Genomic DNA, 15,814 nt, shown 5'->3' with positions numbered 1-15,814 from the left:
TCCTCCGTCCATTGAAGGATGCGTTGAACCTCCAACATTGCCAGGCGGCTGCGTGTCCCGCCTTGGTGATTGATGTAGGCAACCGCTGTCGCGTTGTCTGACTGGACTCGAATGTGTCTGCCCGCCAACAGGTGGTGAAAAGCTAGGAGAGCTAGGAGCACAGCTCTGGTCTCCAGCACATTGATCAAGAGGGTTGACTCGGACGGAGTGCCCTGCGCTCTGTGGTGGAGATATACCGCTCCCCAGCCGGATAGACTGGCATCCGTGGTGAGGATCACCCAGGACGGCGCCAGGAAGGAGCGCCCCTGGGACAGGGAGAGGGGCCGAAGCCACCACTGAAGAGAGCTCCTGGTTTGTGGCGACAGAGCCACTAACCTGTGTAAAGAGGAAAGCCGCTTGTCCCAACAGCGGAGAATGTCCAGCTGCAGGGAGCGCAGATGGAACTGGGCAAAGGGAACAGCCTCCATTGACGCCACCATTTGACCCAGCACCTCCATCAGACGCCTGAGGGTATAACGGCGGGACCTCAGCGGAGAGCGCACCGCCAGTTGGAGAGACTGCTGTTTGACTAAGGGCAACTTCACAAGTGCCGGCAAAGTCTCGAACTGCATCCCTAGGTACGTGAGACTCTGGGTCGGAGTCAGAGTGGATTTGGGCAGATTGACCATCCACCCGAATTGGGCTAGAGTGGCGAGAGTGAGCGAGACACTCCGCTGACAGTCTGCGCTGGATGAAGCCTTGACTAGAAGGTCGTCCAGATAAGGAATCACTGCCAACCCTTGTAGGTGCAGAACCGCAATCACTGCTGCCATGACCTTGGTGAATACCCGAGGGGCTGTGGCCAACCCGAAGGGGAGAGCCACAAATTGGAAATGATCGTCCCCGATTGCAAAACGTAGCCAACGCTGGTGTGAAACTGCAATTGGCACATGCAGATAGGCATCTCTGATGTCGATGGACGCCAGGAAATCCCCTTGGGTCATTGAGGCAATGACTGATCGCAGAGACTCCATGCGAAAGTGCCGCACCTGAACATGCTTGTTGAGAAGCTTGAGATCCAGGATGGGCAGGAAGGTACCGTCCTTTTTGGGGACTAGGAAGAGATTTGAGTAGAAACCTCTGAACCGTTCCCGGGCGGGAACCGGTACAATTACTCCGTTTGTCTGCAAGGATGCCACGGCCTGAGAGAAGGCGGCGGCCTTGGAGCAGGGGGGAGTTGAGAGAAAAAATCTGTTTGGCGGGCTGGAAGAGAATTCTATCCTGTAGCCGTGAGATATGATATCTCTCACCCACTGATCGGAGACGTGTTGAAACCACGCGTCGCCAAAGTGGGAGAGCCTGCCACCGACTAAGGACGTTGCTGGCACGGACAGATAGTCACGAGGAGGCTGCCTTAGCGGCAGCACCTCCTGCGGTCTTCTGTGGACGCGCTTTAGGGCGCCAGTTGGATTTCTGGTCCTTGGCTGAGTTAGTGGACGAGGCCGAGGGCTTAGAGGACGACCAGTTGGAGGAACGAAAGGAACGAAACCTCGACTGATTCCTACCCTGGACAGGATTTTTGGTTTTGGTTTGTGGCATGGAAGTACTCTTCCCGCCAGTAGCTTCCTTAATAATTTCATCCACCTGTTCCCCGAATAGCCGGGACCCAGCAAAAGGGAGCCCAACAAGGTACTTCTTTGAAGAAGCATCTGCCTTCCACTCTCGAAGCCACAAGATCCTGCGGATAGCGAGGGAATTAGCCGAAGCCACCGCAGTGCGGTAAGAAGCCTCCAGCATGGCAGACATAGCATAGGATGAAAAAAAGCTGAAGCTTGGGAAGGTAAGGGAACCATTTCGGGCATGGATTCCCTGGCGAGGGAATGCATCTCCTCTAGAGAAGCAGAGACGGCTTTGAGAGCCCACACTGCTGCAAAAGTCGGGGAGAACGAGGCCCCCGCCGCTTCATATACGGATTTGGCCAGAAGGTCAATCTGGCGGTCAGTGGAATCCTTAAGGGAGGTGCCATCAGCCACTGATACAACGGTCCAGGCTGAGAGCCTAGACACCGGAGGATCTACCTTTGGGGAATGAGCCCATTCCTTGACCACCTCAGGTGGAAAGGGAAAACGGTCATCAGAACCACGCTTTGGGAAGCGTTTGTCAGGACAGGCCCTGGGCTTGGTCACAGCGGCTTGAAAACTGGAGTGGTTAAAGAACACACTCTTTGCTCTCTTAGGAGAGGTAAACTGGTGCTTTTCTGCCAGAGAGGGTTGCTCCTCTGATACTGGCGGATTGAGATCCAGCACAGAATTAATGGAAGCAATCAGGTAACTAACATCTGAGTCAGTTTCGGACAGATCAATGGGGCACATGGAGTTAACCTCCGAGCCCCCTGTAAAGGCATCCTCCTCATCCAGCGAGACAGCTCTGGAATCAGAGCCGCGGGACGAGGAGGGAGAGGGAACCCTGCGTCTCTTCATAGGAGGACGGGGTCTGGGACCGGATGAAGAATCCTCTGTGAGCTCCGGTCCTGAAAGACCCCTAGCAGCAGAGGCACCCTGTGAAGGGGGCTGATGCATAGTCAGCAAAGTCTTGGACAAAAGTCCCATGGACTCAGCAAAAGACTGGGAGAGAGACCTAGAAAAGGATTCAACCCAAGCCGGGGGTTCAGCCACAGGAGCAGGAGCAGCAGGAGGGACCACTGGGGGTGAGGCTCCAAGTTAGAGCAGACATCACAATGTGGATATGTGCTCGGTTCAGGCAGCAGCAGCAGCTTACATGCAGTGCATATTGAATAAAGCCTTGGAGCCTTGCTCCTCGTGTGAGACATGCTGCTGGAGTGGAGGCTCTGTCAGAGAATGACCCCCAGAGAGCATATACAGAGGTCCACAACCAGAGGTTGTGGCTTACCAGACCGCTGGAGCGGTGTTGTGTGCCCTCCAGATCCCAAAACCCGGACCTCCAAACACAGGACCCAGCAGGGATGCAGAGCGCAGACCAGCGCTGAGAGAATCTCTGAGGAAATGGCCGCCGGAGCGAGGAGAGGGGGCGTGACTTGCTCAGAAGAGCGGGATCTGGAGGGCCAAAGAAACCTACAGGGGAGGAGACACGCACAGCAGTGGGGAGTGTCCCTCCCCTGTGCAGAACGGCCGCTGGGCGGAGCCGAGCCTGTCCCTCTGCATGAATGACATGCGAGGGCAGTGACTAAAAACTAGGCCTCCGGCGAAGCCGGGGCCTAAATTAGAGCGGCGAGGCCGACGAGCAGGCACCATCGGCGCGGTTCTCGTGCTACAGCTAGAGAATCCGCCGGAAATGTCAGTAAGCACAGCAAACACACTCTCCCCAAACAACAAGGCACAGGGACCCCCATAAATAAACGTCTCAGGTACTTAGCTGCAGAGACGCAGGGCCAGGCCCCTGGGGATGAGTGCTCCGGTCCAGCAGGGTCCTGAAGGGCTGTGGATGGAGACCGGACTCCTGCCAAGCATGGAGACCGTGCTGGCTCCCACTTCAAGCCAGAGCCCAGGAGGGATGGTGAAGGAGCGCGGCATGTAAGGCTCCAGCCTTGGAAATCAACCTTAACAACACCGCCGACACAGTGGGGTGAGAAGGGATATGCCGGGAGTCCAGACGTGGACCCGCTTTTCTTCAAACTCTTTCCAAAAATCAAACAATTCAGATGAGAATGCATGTGTGGATGTATGACCTCCTGAACACAAAGTGATAAACTGGCTGGGTCTGCTCACCAGGGTTGGTGTATAAGCTCAGAGGGAGGAGCTACACTTTTAAGTGTAGTACTTTGTGTGTCCTCCGGAGGCAGAAGCTAAACACTCATGGTCTGGGTCTCCCAAAGGAACGATAAAGAAATCAATGTTTTCTCTGCTGCAGATACAGAGCTCATGAATATGCTGGACTACCTGCAGCACGCCAAGTAGTCCTGTAATGATAATCTCCTGCTGATTATACAGTGATCAAAACTACACTAAGTAGCCTAGTAAGTGACATCGCTGGAATCAGGATCTCTGTGTATACATTATCTGCACTCAGATAAACTGTCAAAAACCTGGTGACAGATTCCCTTTAAGCAATTCTTATAAAATGACTGTAAATAAAATTTAACCTGATAGTAAAAAAAAAAAAAAAAAAAAACCCTTATTTCATGGCCATCACCCACCTTTGTATGCACAGTGAACTTTACTTTGTCTCGCTCGCTTAGTGCATCGGATATATCAACTTGCAGAGTGGCATCAGGCTGCAGATCGACATTTATTGCCCGTGGCTTTAAGAGAAAAGAATGAAATTATTAGGGAGCAGACAATGGTTTTAAACACGTGATCACTGACATTGCAAAAATACAAGAACATTATACGTGTAACCATAGTAAAGTCCAATTCTAGGCCGGTAGATCATGTCAGCCTTATTTTCTGCTTCATAATCGCCCATTCACTTCCGATCGTTCACTCCCCCATTTATCTCGTGGTAGCCTCATTTAGGAGTTGGGGGTCACGATGTTAGTCCAATCGTCCCCTAATGCTTGCAAATCTACCAAATTTGTGTGAGCAAAACTTAGCGGTATGGCTGAAGGATCTAAATGAGCAGGGTTTGTTGGCGGTCTGTTGCCATGGACACACATAGGTCTGCATCGGAGCTGTAGATGGAGTTAATTAAAACAAACGTATTTGCAAAGTGAGGGAAGGTAACACACAGCACCTATAGTGCTGGCAGAATGCTGATAAATCCATCAACTGCCAACTGTTATCTAAATGTGTTAGGCTAGGTTCACATTTCCATTGTTTTAAATCAGTCAGCGACGGATCTGTCGTTTTTTAGATGTCAACTGATGCAACGGATGTGTTATTTCACAGGATTCCATTCACAGGAATCCTGAGAAAAAAACTGACTCCGTTGCGTCCGTTACATCCGCTGTGCATCTGTTTTTTTGACGGATCCGTCATGATCCGTTTGTGTTTGGGACAGTTCAATGGGAGTGGCAGACATGCTGGGCATGCTCAGTAGAGCATGACTGAATCCAGCGCTGGATTCTGTAAGACGGATTACGACGGAATCCAGCACCATAGACCAACATTACAAGCTTGACAGATGGCGACGGATTCCTGCGCGGTGCGTTCATTTTGACGGCCCAAAAAACTTTACATTCTGCATTGCTCCCCGCCCAGCGGTCAGTCCAAAAACGACTGATGCAACGCAAGGTCATCAGTCACAATCCGCCGCTCATACAAGTCTATGGGACACAACGGAATCCGCCAAATGGATTCTGTTGTTTACCAGAGCCGCGGATTGTGACTGATACAATTTAACGGAAATGTGAACCTAGCCTAAGTTTAATTTGCAATTTGGAAGGGGACGGATTCCTATGAAAAGAATGAGAATCAGGATAGTGATATATACAGACAAAAGGCAGACTTAACTTGTGATGGGGGGGGAGGGGCGCCAAGACTTTCCACAGGCTTTTGTATGAAGGACAGTTGGTATTTAAAGGGGGTTCTTAAGGAATAAGTACTATCAGCTTCCACTAGGCTAAAATAAACTCAGCTGATTCCGACCCTTTCCTTCTATAGCGTCGCCTCTGCAGCCTTTGTGGGCAGGCTGCAGCAGAGATGTTTATCACTACAGGTACCATGACCGCTGCAGCCAATCACTTGGCTCAGCAGTAATGCCAAAAGGCACAAAGTGCAATCAAAAACCACTACTAATTAGTGTTCTGGCCTAAAATCAGTCTCTGCGCGCAGGTATGTGCACATCAAGCTGTAGTTAGGTAGTATCTAACAATTTACACTGGGGATTATTCGTTTTTGCAGCGTTTAGGACTCCTCCAGACATTACACGCGATTGCTGTAATTTTCTATGTAGTCACGGCACCAATTTGGATAATTACTGAGCAGTCATTTTCCACCTCGAAGGAATTCTTTAGCTTAAAGGAATAAACCTACACATCTAATGTTCTAAAAGGATCACTAATTAACCGCAAATTCTAAGAAGAAAGAATGCAGAGAGGGGATGGAAAAAGGCACATAGGTCAAGACCACGGCCGGATTCTGCAAGATAAGTGTTGGCACCCTTGAAATTTTTCCAGAAAATGAAGTATTTCTCTTTGGGGGTCATTTGTCCTGCTGGTAGACCCATACCCAGCTTTCTAACACTGGGCACTACATTGTGACCGCAAAACCTTTGGTAATCTTCAGATTTCATGATGCCTTGTACAAAGTCAAGGCACCATGTTCCAGAATCAGAAAAATAACCCCTACCATATTTGAGTCTCCACCATATATGACTGTAGGTACGGTGTTCTTTTCTTTGTAGGCCTCATTCTGTTTTCTATAAACAGTAGAATGATGTGCTTTAACAAAAAGCTCTATCTTGGTCTCCTCTGTCCACAAGATGTTTTCCCAGAAGGATTTTTGGCTTACTCACTTACAATTTGGCAAATTGCAGTCTAGCTTTTATCTGTGTCAGCAGTGGGGTCCTCCTGGGTCTCCTGCCATAGAGTTCCATTTAATTCAATTGTTGACGGATAGCTCACACTGACACTAATGCACCCTAAGTCTACAGAGAAGCTTGAATTTCTTTGGAACCTTATTGGGGCTGCCTATCCACCATCCAGACTATCCTGCGTTGCAACTTTTCATCAATTTCTCCCTGCAATCCACGTTCAGTGAGATTAGCTACAGTGCCATGGGTTACAAATTTTTTGATTATGTTGCGCACTGTGGATAAAGGAACATCAAGATCTCTGGAGATGGACTTGTAACCTTGAGATTGTTGATATTATTCAACAATTTCGGGTTCTCAAGTCCTCAGACAGTTTGCTTCTCCTGTTTCTGTTCTCCATGCTTAGTGTGGCATGCACAGACACGCAATGCAAATATGAAGTCAACCTCTCCCCTTTTTATCAAGTTTCAGGTTTGATTTTTATATTGCCCACACCTGTGTTTCAAAGAGCATCAAAAAAAAAGTTGTGTACTGTCAATTTTTGAAAGCTGACAACAATTTTGTCTGGCACATTTTTGGACTTTGGTGTGAAATTATGTCCAATTTGCTTTTGTGTTGTTCCAATACAAAATGAAATAAACATGTGTATAACAAAACATGTATAACTGCAATAATTTTCTAGGAGAAAGACTTATTTTTCTGCAACAATTTCAAGGGTACCAACATTTTCAGCTATGACACATACACATACATATATCTATATATTTCTGAACTCCCTGCAAAGTCTAAAGCCATCAAAGATATATAGAAGGTCGGAGTCTAAGCTTAAAGGGGTTATCCGGCTTATTTTGCTTTTTTTGGTATTTCACTATTGGGCTACATAGGGGCAGGTAAGTAGCATCTACTATCTACTACACTACTGTGTGTGTATATTATATATATATTTTTTTTTACAGTACAGACCAAAAGTTTGGACACACTTCATTCAAAGAGATTTCTGTATTTTCATGACCCTAAAAATTGTAGATTCACATTGAAGACATCAAAACTATGAATTAACACATGTGGAATGAAATACTTAAAGTGTGACACAACTGAAAATATGTCTTATATTCTAGGTTCTTCAAAGTAGCCACCTTTTGCTGTGATTACTGCTTTGCACACTCTTGGCATTCTCTTGATGAGCTTCAAGAGGTAGTCACCGGAAATGGTTTTCCAACAGTCTTGAAGGAGTTCCCAGAGATGCTTAGCACTTGTTGGCCCTTTTGCCTTCACTCTGCGGTCCAGCTCACCCCACACCATCTCGATTGGGTTCAGGTCTGGTGACTGTGGAGGCCAGGTCATCTGGCGTAGCACCCCATCACTCTCCTTCTTAGTCAAATAGTCCTTACACAGCCTGGAGGTGTGTTTGGGGTCATTGTCCTGTTGAAAAATAAATGATGGTCCAACTAAACGCAAACCGGATGGAATAGCATGCCACTGCAAGATGCTGTGGTAGCCATGCTGGTTCTGTATGCCTTCAATTTTGAATAAATCCCCAACAGTGTCACCAGAAAAGCACCTCCACACCATCACACCTCCTCCTCCATGCTTCACGGTGGGAACCAGCCATGTAGAGTCCATCCGTTCACCTTTTCTACAAAGACACGGTGGTTGGATTCAAAGATCTCAAATTTGTACTCATCAGAGCAAAGCACAGATTTCCACTGGTGTAATGTCTATTCCTTGTGTTCTTTAGCCCAAACAAGTCTCTTCTGCTTGTTGCCTGTCCTTAGCAGTGGTTTCCTAGCAGCTATTTTACCATGAAGGCTGCTGCACAAAGTCTCCTCTTAACAGTTGTTCCAGAGATGAGAAGGTGTGTCCAAACTTTTGGTCTGTACGGTGTGTGTATATATGTATATATATATTTTTGTGGCCGGACAACTTCTTTAGGGAGTATTGCACTTTAAAAAGGTTCCACCTGTTGGGCGATAAATGATCACTGTGGAAATCCCATTGTTGGATCTTCACACATTGTCCCAGGTCTCCAGTTCCTCACCAACCAAGAGCTGACTATGGTGCTGAGCGAGAACAGATCTTACACTTACCTCTATCATTCAGAGCAATAACTGTGAATGGAGCAGCAGGACCCCGACTCTAGCCATGAGTGGGTGCCCGACTGGTCCGATCCACACAGACCTTTGATCCCTTTTCAGGGGGAAAGGGTCACATCTGGGTCATTCCGTGTCAAGTGGACCAGTTTTAAAAATCGTCCCCACTCGACGTTCTCCGATTTTGCTGAAAATTTATAAGGATGTACATGTATGTTTGAAAAGAGGTTCTGTAAATTTTTAGGGACAGATCTCCAATATATTGGGCACTGTTGACCTTTCACTGGAGGCCCCCCCCCAAGGCTGCGGCTTCAGCTAAGAGGATTTTGCAAACTTTGGCACATAGCCATTAGAGTTCTATACTGGCTATGATGCTGAAATTTGGCATACTAGCTCAACTTTTGCTGCTAAACGCGATAAAATTATTACCGGCTATGACAAAACAATATTTTGGCCGCAATTTTGTGTCAAAGTAGCTTGCAAAACGCCTCGCATAAAATTTATGCCAAACTTTGCCGATATATAACTCAAGACCAGAAACCAATGGTAACTGGTGCTTTGCCCTGTACACCAAACATCTACATGACTTTGCATTGCTGAAATATCACGGTCAAAGCATATGTATTTGTGGAAATATTCACACCCACATATGATGAAAAACTTAAAAAAAACGAATTTTACCTATTTTTAGGTCAAATTTCCCAAAAAGGGTACCCCTAAAATATATTAATTCTGTTATCATTTGAAAGAGCACATTTTTCTCTACAAAGATCATTGGGGGTTTTTTTGGAGTCTCTCCGTTTAAGAAAAGAAAAATGCCACTGAACATGGTGTTATTTATTAATACGCAATGAATGCTAACTGCACTATTCAAACCCTTGCGTTGGTCCATGGTGGTTGTACCACAACCAATTCCCTAAGAATTGGTCTTATAATCCTGTCTTTCGAGAATGGCAGCCCCATCGCCTAGGAGCCATGGCCGATAGCCGTGCAAGGCAAGTCGCGGGTGGTCTCTTTATCGCAGGTTCCAAAGCCTGAGGGTGGGGGTCTTTGCCCAGGATCCCAAGCCTAATATTGGGGATCTTTTGTTGGTTCCCAAGCCATAATGTTCAGTCTAAGTAAGTGGTCTGGAATTGTTGCTGAATTTGCAACATAATGGGTTCAGAGAAGCTGTATTGTCGGCCCATTGCTGCTGCAGCTGGTGCTGGAATTATTGCAATGATCGACTGCTCGGGAATCCAGCATGTATCATTTCTCACAGGCCAGTGAAAGAAGCTGCTCCATGAGGATGCATCAAATGTATTAATGCATCATGGTCGTCCACTGAAATTTCAGAAATATTTCCAATCCACCAGTTCCTATCGTAAATGCAGGCAATGTATTGCCCTGGCTGGAGGTTTGCAATTGGCACAAAAGGCATTTCTGATCTGACAGATCCATCTACATGGGCAATGGAAGATGAAGGGTCATTTGACACCCTTGAAATGCCAATCTTTTTGTCATCAATTGGCACAAACTGGTGATTTTCTCTTGTTCCAGCAATTGTATGTCCATCTTTGAACCTTTCCTCTTGAACTACCCGTATTTCGTCAATTTTTTCTTTTGGAACAAAAAAAAAAAAAAAAAAAACACCTTGATTCCATGCAGTTGCTCGTTGCAAAAGTTGAATAAATCCACCGGGGTCAGTATTTGGTTTTCAGTTGGGCGTTGAAGACTGGCACGAGCTGCCAACCTCTTTGCTGTCCCTCCAATCCCATTACAGGGCGACTTTCCATGACTGGTACCAAAAAAATTCCATTCAGCGCTGATATTGAAATCAGCATTGTGGTGGCACAAGTTGAGAAAATTTTTGAAATTTTTGTACTGGGCTGCAGATCCATCGCTGAAGTAGTGGATATGATGAATCCCATTGATGAGAGTCTTGAGATACTCCACAATTACTGTTAAGAAAGTGTGGACTGCAACAAGGGTGTCAAATGACCCTTCATCTTACATTGCAAATTCAGCAACAATTCCAGACCACTTAGACTGAACATTATGGCTTGGGAACCAACAAAAGATCCCCAATATTAGGCTTGGGATCCTAGGCAAAGACCCCCACCCTCAGGCTTCGGAACCTGCGATAAAGAGACCGCCCGCGACTTGCCTTGCACGGCTATCGGCCATGGCTCCTAGGCGATGGGGCTGCCAATTCTCGAAAGACAGCATTATTACAATTCTTAATAGGATTATAATACCAATTCTTAGGGAATTGGTTGTGGTATAACCACCATGGACCAACGCAAGGGTTTGAATAGTGCAGTTACCATTCATTGCGTATTAATAAATAACACCATGTTCAGTGGCATTTTTCTTTTCTTAAATGGAGAGACTCCAAAAAAACCCCAATGATCCTTGTAGAGAAAAATGTGCTCTTTCAAATGATAACAGAATTAATATATTTTAGGGGTACCCTTTTTGGGAAATTTGACCTAAAAATAGGTAAAATTCGTTTTTTTTAAGTTTTTCATCATATGTGGGTGTGAATATTTCCACAAATACATATGCTTTGACCGTGATATTGCAGCAATGCAAAGTCATGAAGATGTTTGTTGTACAGGGTAAAGCACCAGTTCCTATTGGTTTTTGGTCTTGAGTTATATATGGGCAAAGTTTGGCATAAATTTTATGCGAGGCGTTTTGCAAGCTACTTTGACACAAAATTGCGGCCGAAATATTGTTTTGTCATAGCCGGTAATAATTTTATCGCGTTTAGCAGCAAAGGTTGAGCTAGTATGCCAAATTTCAGCATCATAGCCAGTATAGAACGCTAATGGCTATGTGCCAAAGTGTGCAAAATCCTCTTAGCTGAAGCCGCAGGCTTGGGGGGGCCTCCAGTGAAAGGTCAACAGTGCCCAATATATTTGAGATCTGTCCCTAAAAATTTACAGAACCTCTTTTCAAACATACATGTACATCCTTATAAATTTTCAGCAAAATTGGAGAACGTCGAGTGGGGACCACTTGACACGGAATGACCCATCTGTTTAAATTTATTCCACATTAAAGAGGTTCTACACCTTTAGAAACATCTGGTCGACGTCTGAAGGAGTGGGAGGAGTTAAAGAAAATTCAAAGCAGAAAGCATTTTCCATCTTATATAGACTGTGGCCACTATCAACTTCTCCGGCAGTAGCGAGGCATTGGCTGCCGCACCTGTTAGGATCAATTGATCGAGACTTTAATTTATTGATCGCTTTGTGCATGAGAGACATGTTTAAAGGGATCCTGTTAGGTCCCACAAGCCTATCCCCACCATCCCCCAAACCGCCTTCATTACCTAGCCTTGTTCCTTCATGTACCAAACAAAAGTTCCCATCTGCTCTATACCAACTTTAAGGCTATGTGCCCACTGCAGATTTATCTGGATTTTCCAGATGAATCCGCAGCTTTGCGCAAGTACAGACACTCCCCATGTTATCCTATGGGACATGGAGAGTGCTGTGTCCATGCTGCGGTATGTGCGGCTGCGGAATAAGCTGTGGATGTCCCGCAACCGCACGTAACTGCATGTCAATTATTCATGCGGAAATATCTGCGGAAATCCCGGCCCTCCACTATGGAGATAGAGGCCGGGAATTCCACAGGTATTTCCGCACTTGTCCCACAGGTTTACCGCAACAACAATGCTCGAATCCCGCAGCAATGGATAGCTGCGGATTCCGGGGAGCAGCTGCGGGAAACCTGCGGCAAAGTCCACAGGTACATTGTCCTGTGGGCACATTGTCCTGTGGGCAGATAACTAATCTCAAGATCCAGGGGTTTTGTTCTGGAAAATGCTGGAGTTCAAGAAGAAGATCCCCAGTGACAATCAAAGGGGTATCCCCAAAAATCAAGACACCCATTATTCATAGAACAGGGGATACCTGGCTGATTGCTGGGGTCTGACTGCAGGGGCCACCATCAACTTCTTCTTCACCCAGCAATCCTGAGATCTGACTTAAAAACTAAATGCCAGACCCGCGGCCATCCCAGCCGGCGCAACCACGGCCATCCCAGCCGGCGCAACCACGGCCATCCAAGCGGGCGCAACCACGGCCATCCAAGCGGGCGCAACCACGGCCATCCAAGCGGTCTTCACATATCTAGTGGATGGGGATATCCTTTTAGTTAGCCCATATACTATAGACTGCACTTTCTTATTCTTGTTTCCAAAGTGGGTAAGGGTTGGACCACATCCATGACTTGTCATCACGAGCGGCCGGTGTAAACCACAAGCTCCACACGTCTTCCGCCATAAGACGTGAGCAGTTCAGACCATGTGGACAGGCAGGACGCAGCACAAAATATGGCGGCTCCACTCACACCTTCCCCATACAGTGCAATCTGCAGTAATACTGGTACAAAACACGAGAAGTGATGGGCACATGAAGGCCAGCCGTACAGTGACGTGTGGGCGGCTACTGGGGTCCGCACAGATCAGCGCCTGTATATGATCTGTGGTGGGGCTCTATATAGGAGATGTGTCGCCACGTCCTGAACAGGCGGAGGACAAAAGTCAGCAGCGCATATAGGAGTGCGGACAGGTGCCAATATCGGCACAGCGCCCCCTGTGTGGGGTCTGTGCCCACTCACCGCTCTGTCCTCCTCTGACAGGAAGTCGGGTCCATCATCCAGGCCTTCCTGCTGCAGAAATAAAAAAACAACAAGACATATACCGTTACCATGACGCCATTACATCACCACCGGCCGCTCCGACTCAGCTAACGGAATGCGGCTCCCGCCCTCCCCCCGCTGCTCACCATCATGGCTGAGACGGTCAGTCACTGCCAGGCAGGGGACGGACTCGAACCGATGAACAGGAGGGGAGGAGAGATGGCGGCCGAGTCACGTGAGAGGAGGCGGGGCCAGAGTGACAGCGGCTAGACGGCGACCACCGCTTACAGGAGACTGGCGACATCACGTGATGCGGGATGGAAACCCGGCGGCCATGATTGTTAAGGGCAATGAGTTGGATGTAAAAGAAGGGCGGAAGTGGTTGTGTGCGCGCTGCGTCATTTCCGGCAGGTCACGTGCTCTTCTATTTTTCCTGGCTAGTCAGTCAGCTGGCGGAGCCTGTGAGGTCGTGGTGTCTGTATGTCGCAGATTTTACCTCAGAGAGCAACTACAAGTGATAAAATGTACGTTACCAGGAGCATGAATATGATATAACTATATATAGTGCTTGTTTTGGGCGTATACACCTGAAGTGACCCAATGCCAAGACTGCCCGAGTCCTGACACGCACATTTGGAAATGGCATCTAATGAGGATGTGTAAAACCGCAGATTATTTCTTGACAAGACATGAGGTTTTGCTGCAGAAAAAAACACAGCCAAAAAGCCCTTTGTGAACATCGCCGTAGGAAACCCAAAAGGCAGAAAGCAGCCATAGCTGTGTGACTGAATAAATGAACAGTAAAGTTAAAGGAATCTGCCACCAGGTTCTTGCTCCCCATCTGAGAGCAGCGTAATGTAGAGACAGAGACCCTGACTCCAGCAATATGTCACTTACTGAGCTGCTTGCTGTCATTTTGATAAAATCAGTGTTTTCCCTGCTGCAGATCTAGCAGAATATGCTGGACTACATGCAGCACACCAAGTAGTCCTGTAATGATAATCTACTGCTGATTAATCAGTGATTTTATGAAAACTACACTAAGCAGCTCAGTAAGTGGCACATCGCTGGAATCAGGATCTCTACTCCTACATTATGCCGCACTCAGATTAGGTGGCAAAAACCTGGTGACAGATTCCCTTTAAGTAAAGAGCATTTTAATGAAGCATGTGTACCAGCTGAAAAAAATGCATAAAGAATTTGAATAAATCTATAAAAATGTGCAGTAAAACAAAAATAATTGAACCTGTCAGGTGTAAGATGCACCCAGCACCACGAGCAGTTCTGGGTGTATATTGCTAATCCCTGCCTAACCGTCCCTGTATACACTAGCATAGATAAAGAGATCATAAGAAAAAGTATTTATAAACATCTTTTATCTTATGGTAATGATCACAGGGACTAGTCCCAAGGGTGTTATATCCCCTGACTAGTCCGCCCTCTTAGCATGGTAGTACGCCCACAGGGGTGTACGGACATGCTACTTAATGCAGCATCACCCACCAGTGGTGCAGCGCGTGCCTGTGTTTGCTGTGACCGCGCTTCTGAATGCCCGGCACTTCCAGTAATGCACAGTAGATCTCTCTGAAGCCAGGACGCATACACCAGGCTTCATACTGAGCATGACCGGACGTGCCCAGCATTCAGAAGCACGGTCACAGCGAACACAGGTATGCGCGGCACCGCTCGTGATACTGCATTGAATAGTATGTCAGTACACCCCTGTGGGCATGCGAACATGCTAAGAGGACGGACTAGTCCCCACGCTCATCGCTCATTAGCATAAGAGAAAAGATCTTTAGAAACACTTTTTTCTAAAGATCCCTCTATCTATGCTAGTGTATACAGGGACGGTTAGGCAGGGATTAGCAATATACACCCAGAACTGCTCGTGGCTCTGGGTCCATACTGCACCTGACAGGTTCCCTTTAATTAACAAAAGGGGGTGACCAAATCCAGCAGGAGGGTCCAGTAAGAGACTAAAAAAACGTAGTGGGGTAAGCAAGGTGGTTATAATAAATACCTGATGGTAATGTGGAACTAAAGAAGGTATAAATATTAATAGTTGCATCAAGTTAAATTGGAAGTGTAAAACTGGCAGTATAAGAGAGAAGGTTGCCCATGTGTATCCTCCTTCCGGATGGCGCCCACCCCGACTCGCGTTTCAGTACAAGCCTTCATCAGACAGACGCATTTGGAGACGGCATCTGTCTTGTAAAGCTTAGTTCAATACACAGTCCTCCTTTTTTGAGGTGGGAGAAACACAGATTACTCTGACTGTAATTTTCATCATTTTACAGTTTCCAGGGACTGCAGCTGATCTTTTGTTATCACTATTATGGGCTGTAGATACGTATCACATATAATCATAACAATTTATTATGGATTTACAATGTGTCCGTAAAAAATATTGTCTGTCCGCGATTTTTTGATAAGCTGTCCAGAAAAAAAATTAAAAGTCAAGGTAGCTGCATTGGACCTGGGGAGAGGGGGAATAATACTCCATTACTTTTGCTACACCTTTCACAGCTTAAAACACAAAAACCTGAGCTGAAACAATGTTCAGTAAACATGCAACTTTAAGCATGTGAATTGCAGCCTTAAGACTAGAAAAAACCAAGGAGAAAAATTGTATGAAAAATACCCTGAATATAAATAAA

At 46.7% G+C, this 15,814-nt stretch overlaps 1 protein-coding gene across 1 annotated transcript in view; it reads right to left on the bottom strand.

The window, feature by feature from the left end:
- SNX6 (sorting nexin 6) overlaps positions 1-13,410 on the bottom strand; it is a 106,606-nt gene extending 93,196 nt beyond the window's left edge. The window contains exons 1-3 of the mRNA XM_075330604.1: positions 13,301-13,410; positions 13,134-13,184; positions 4,154-4,258 (exon numbers count right to left, since the gene is read on the bottom strand). Coding sequence (XP_075186719.1) covers positions 4,154-4,258; positions 13,134-13,184; positions 13,301-13,306 — 162 coding nt within the window. The 5' untranslated portion in view covers positions 13,307-13,410. The remainder of the gene's footprint in view (positions 1-4,153; positions 4,259-13,133; positions 13,185-13,300) is intronic.
- Between the last annotated feature and the right edge of the window lie 2,404 nt (positions 13,411-15,814).

This window comes from Anomaloglossus baeobatrachus, chromosome 12, assembly GCF_048569485.1.
Source record: "Anomaloglossus baeobatrachus isolate aAnoBae1 chromosome 12, aAnoBae1.hap1, whole genome shotgun sequence".
NCBI classification, from domain to species: domain Eukaryota; kingdom Metazoa; phylum Chordata; class Amphibia; order Anura; family Aromobatidae; genus Anomaloglossus; species Anomaloglossus baeobatrachus.
Note: the sequence above shows the minus strand (reverse complement) of the source record. Positions and strands in the feature narration are given on the sequence as shown.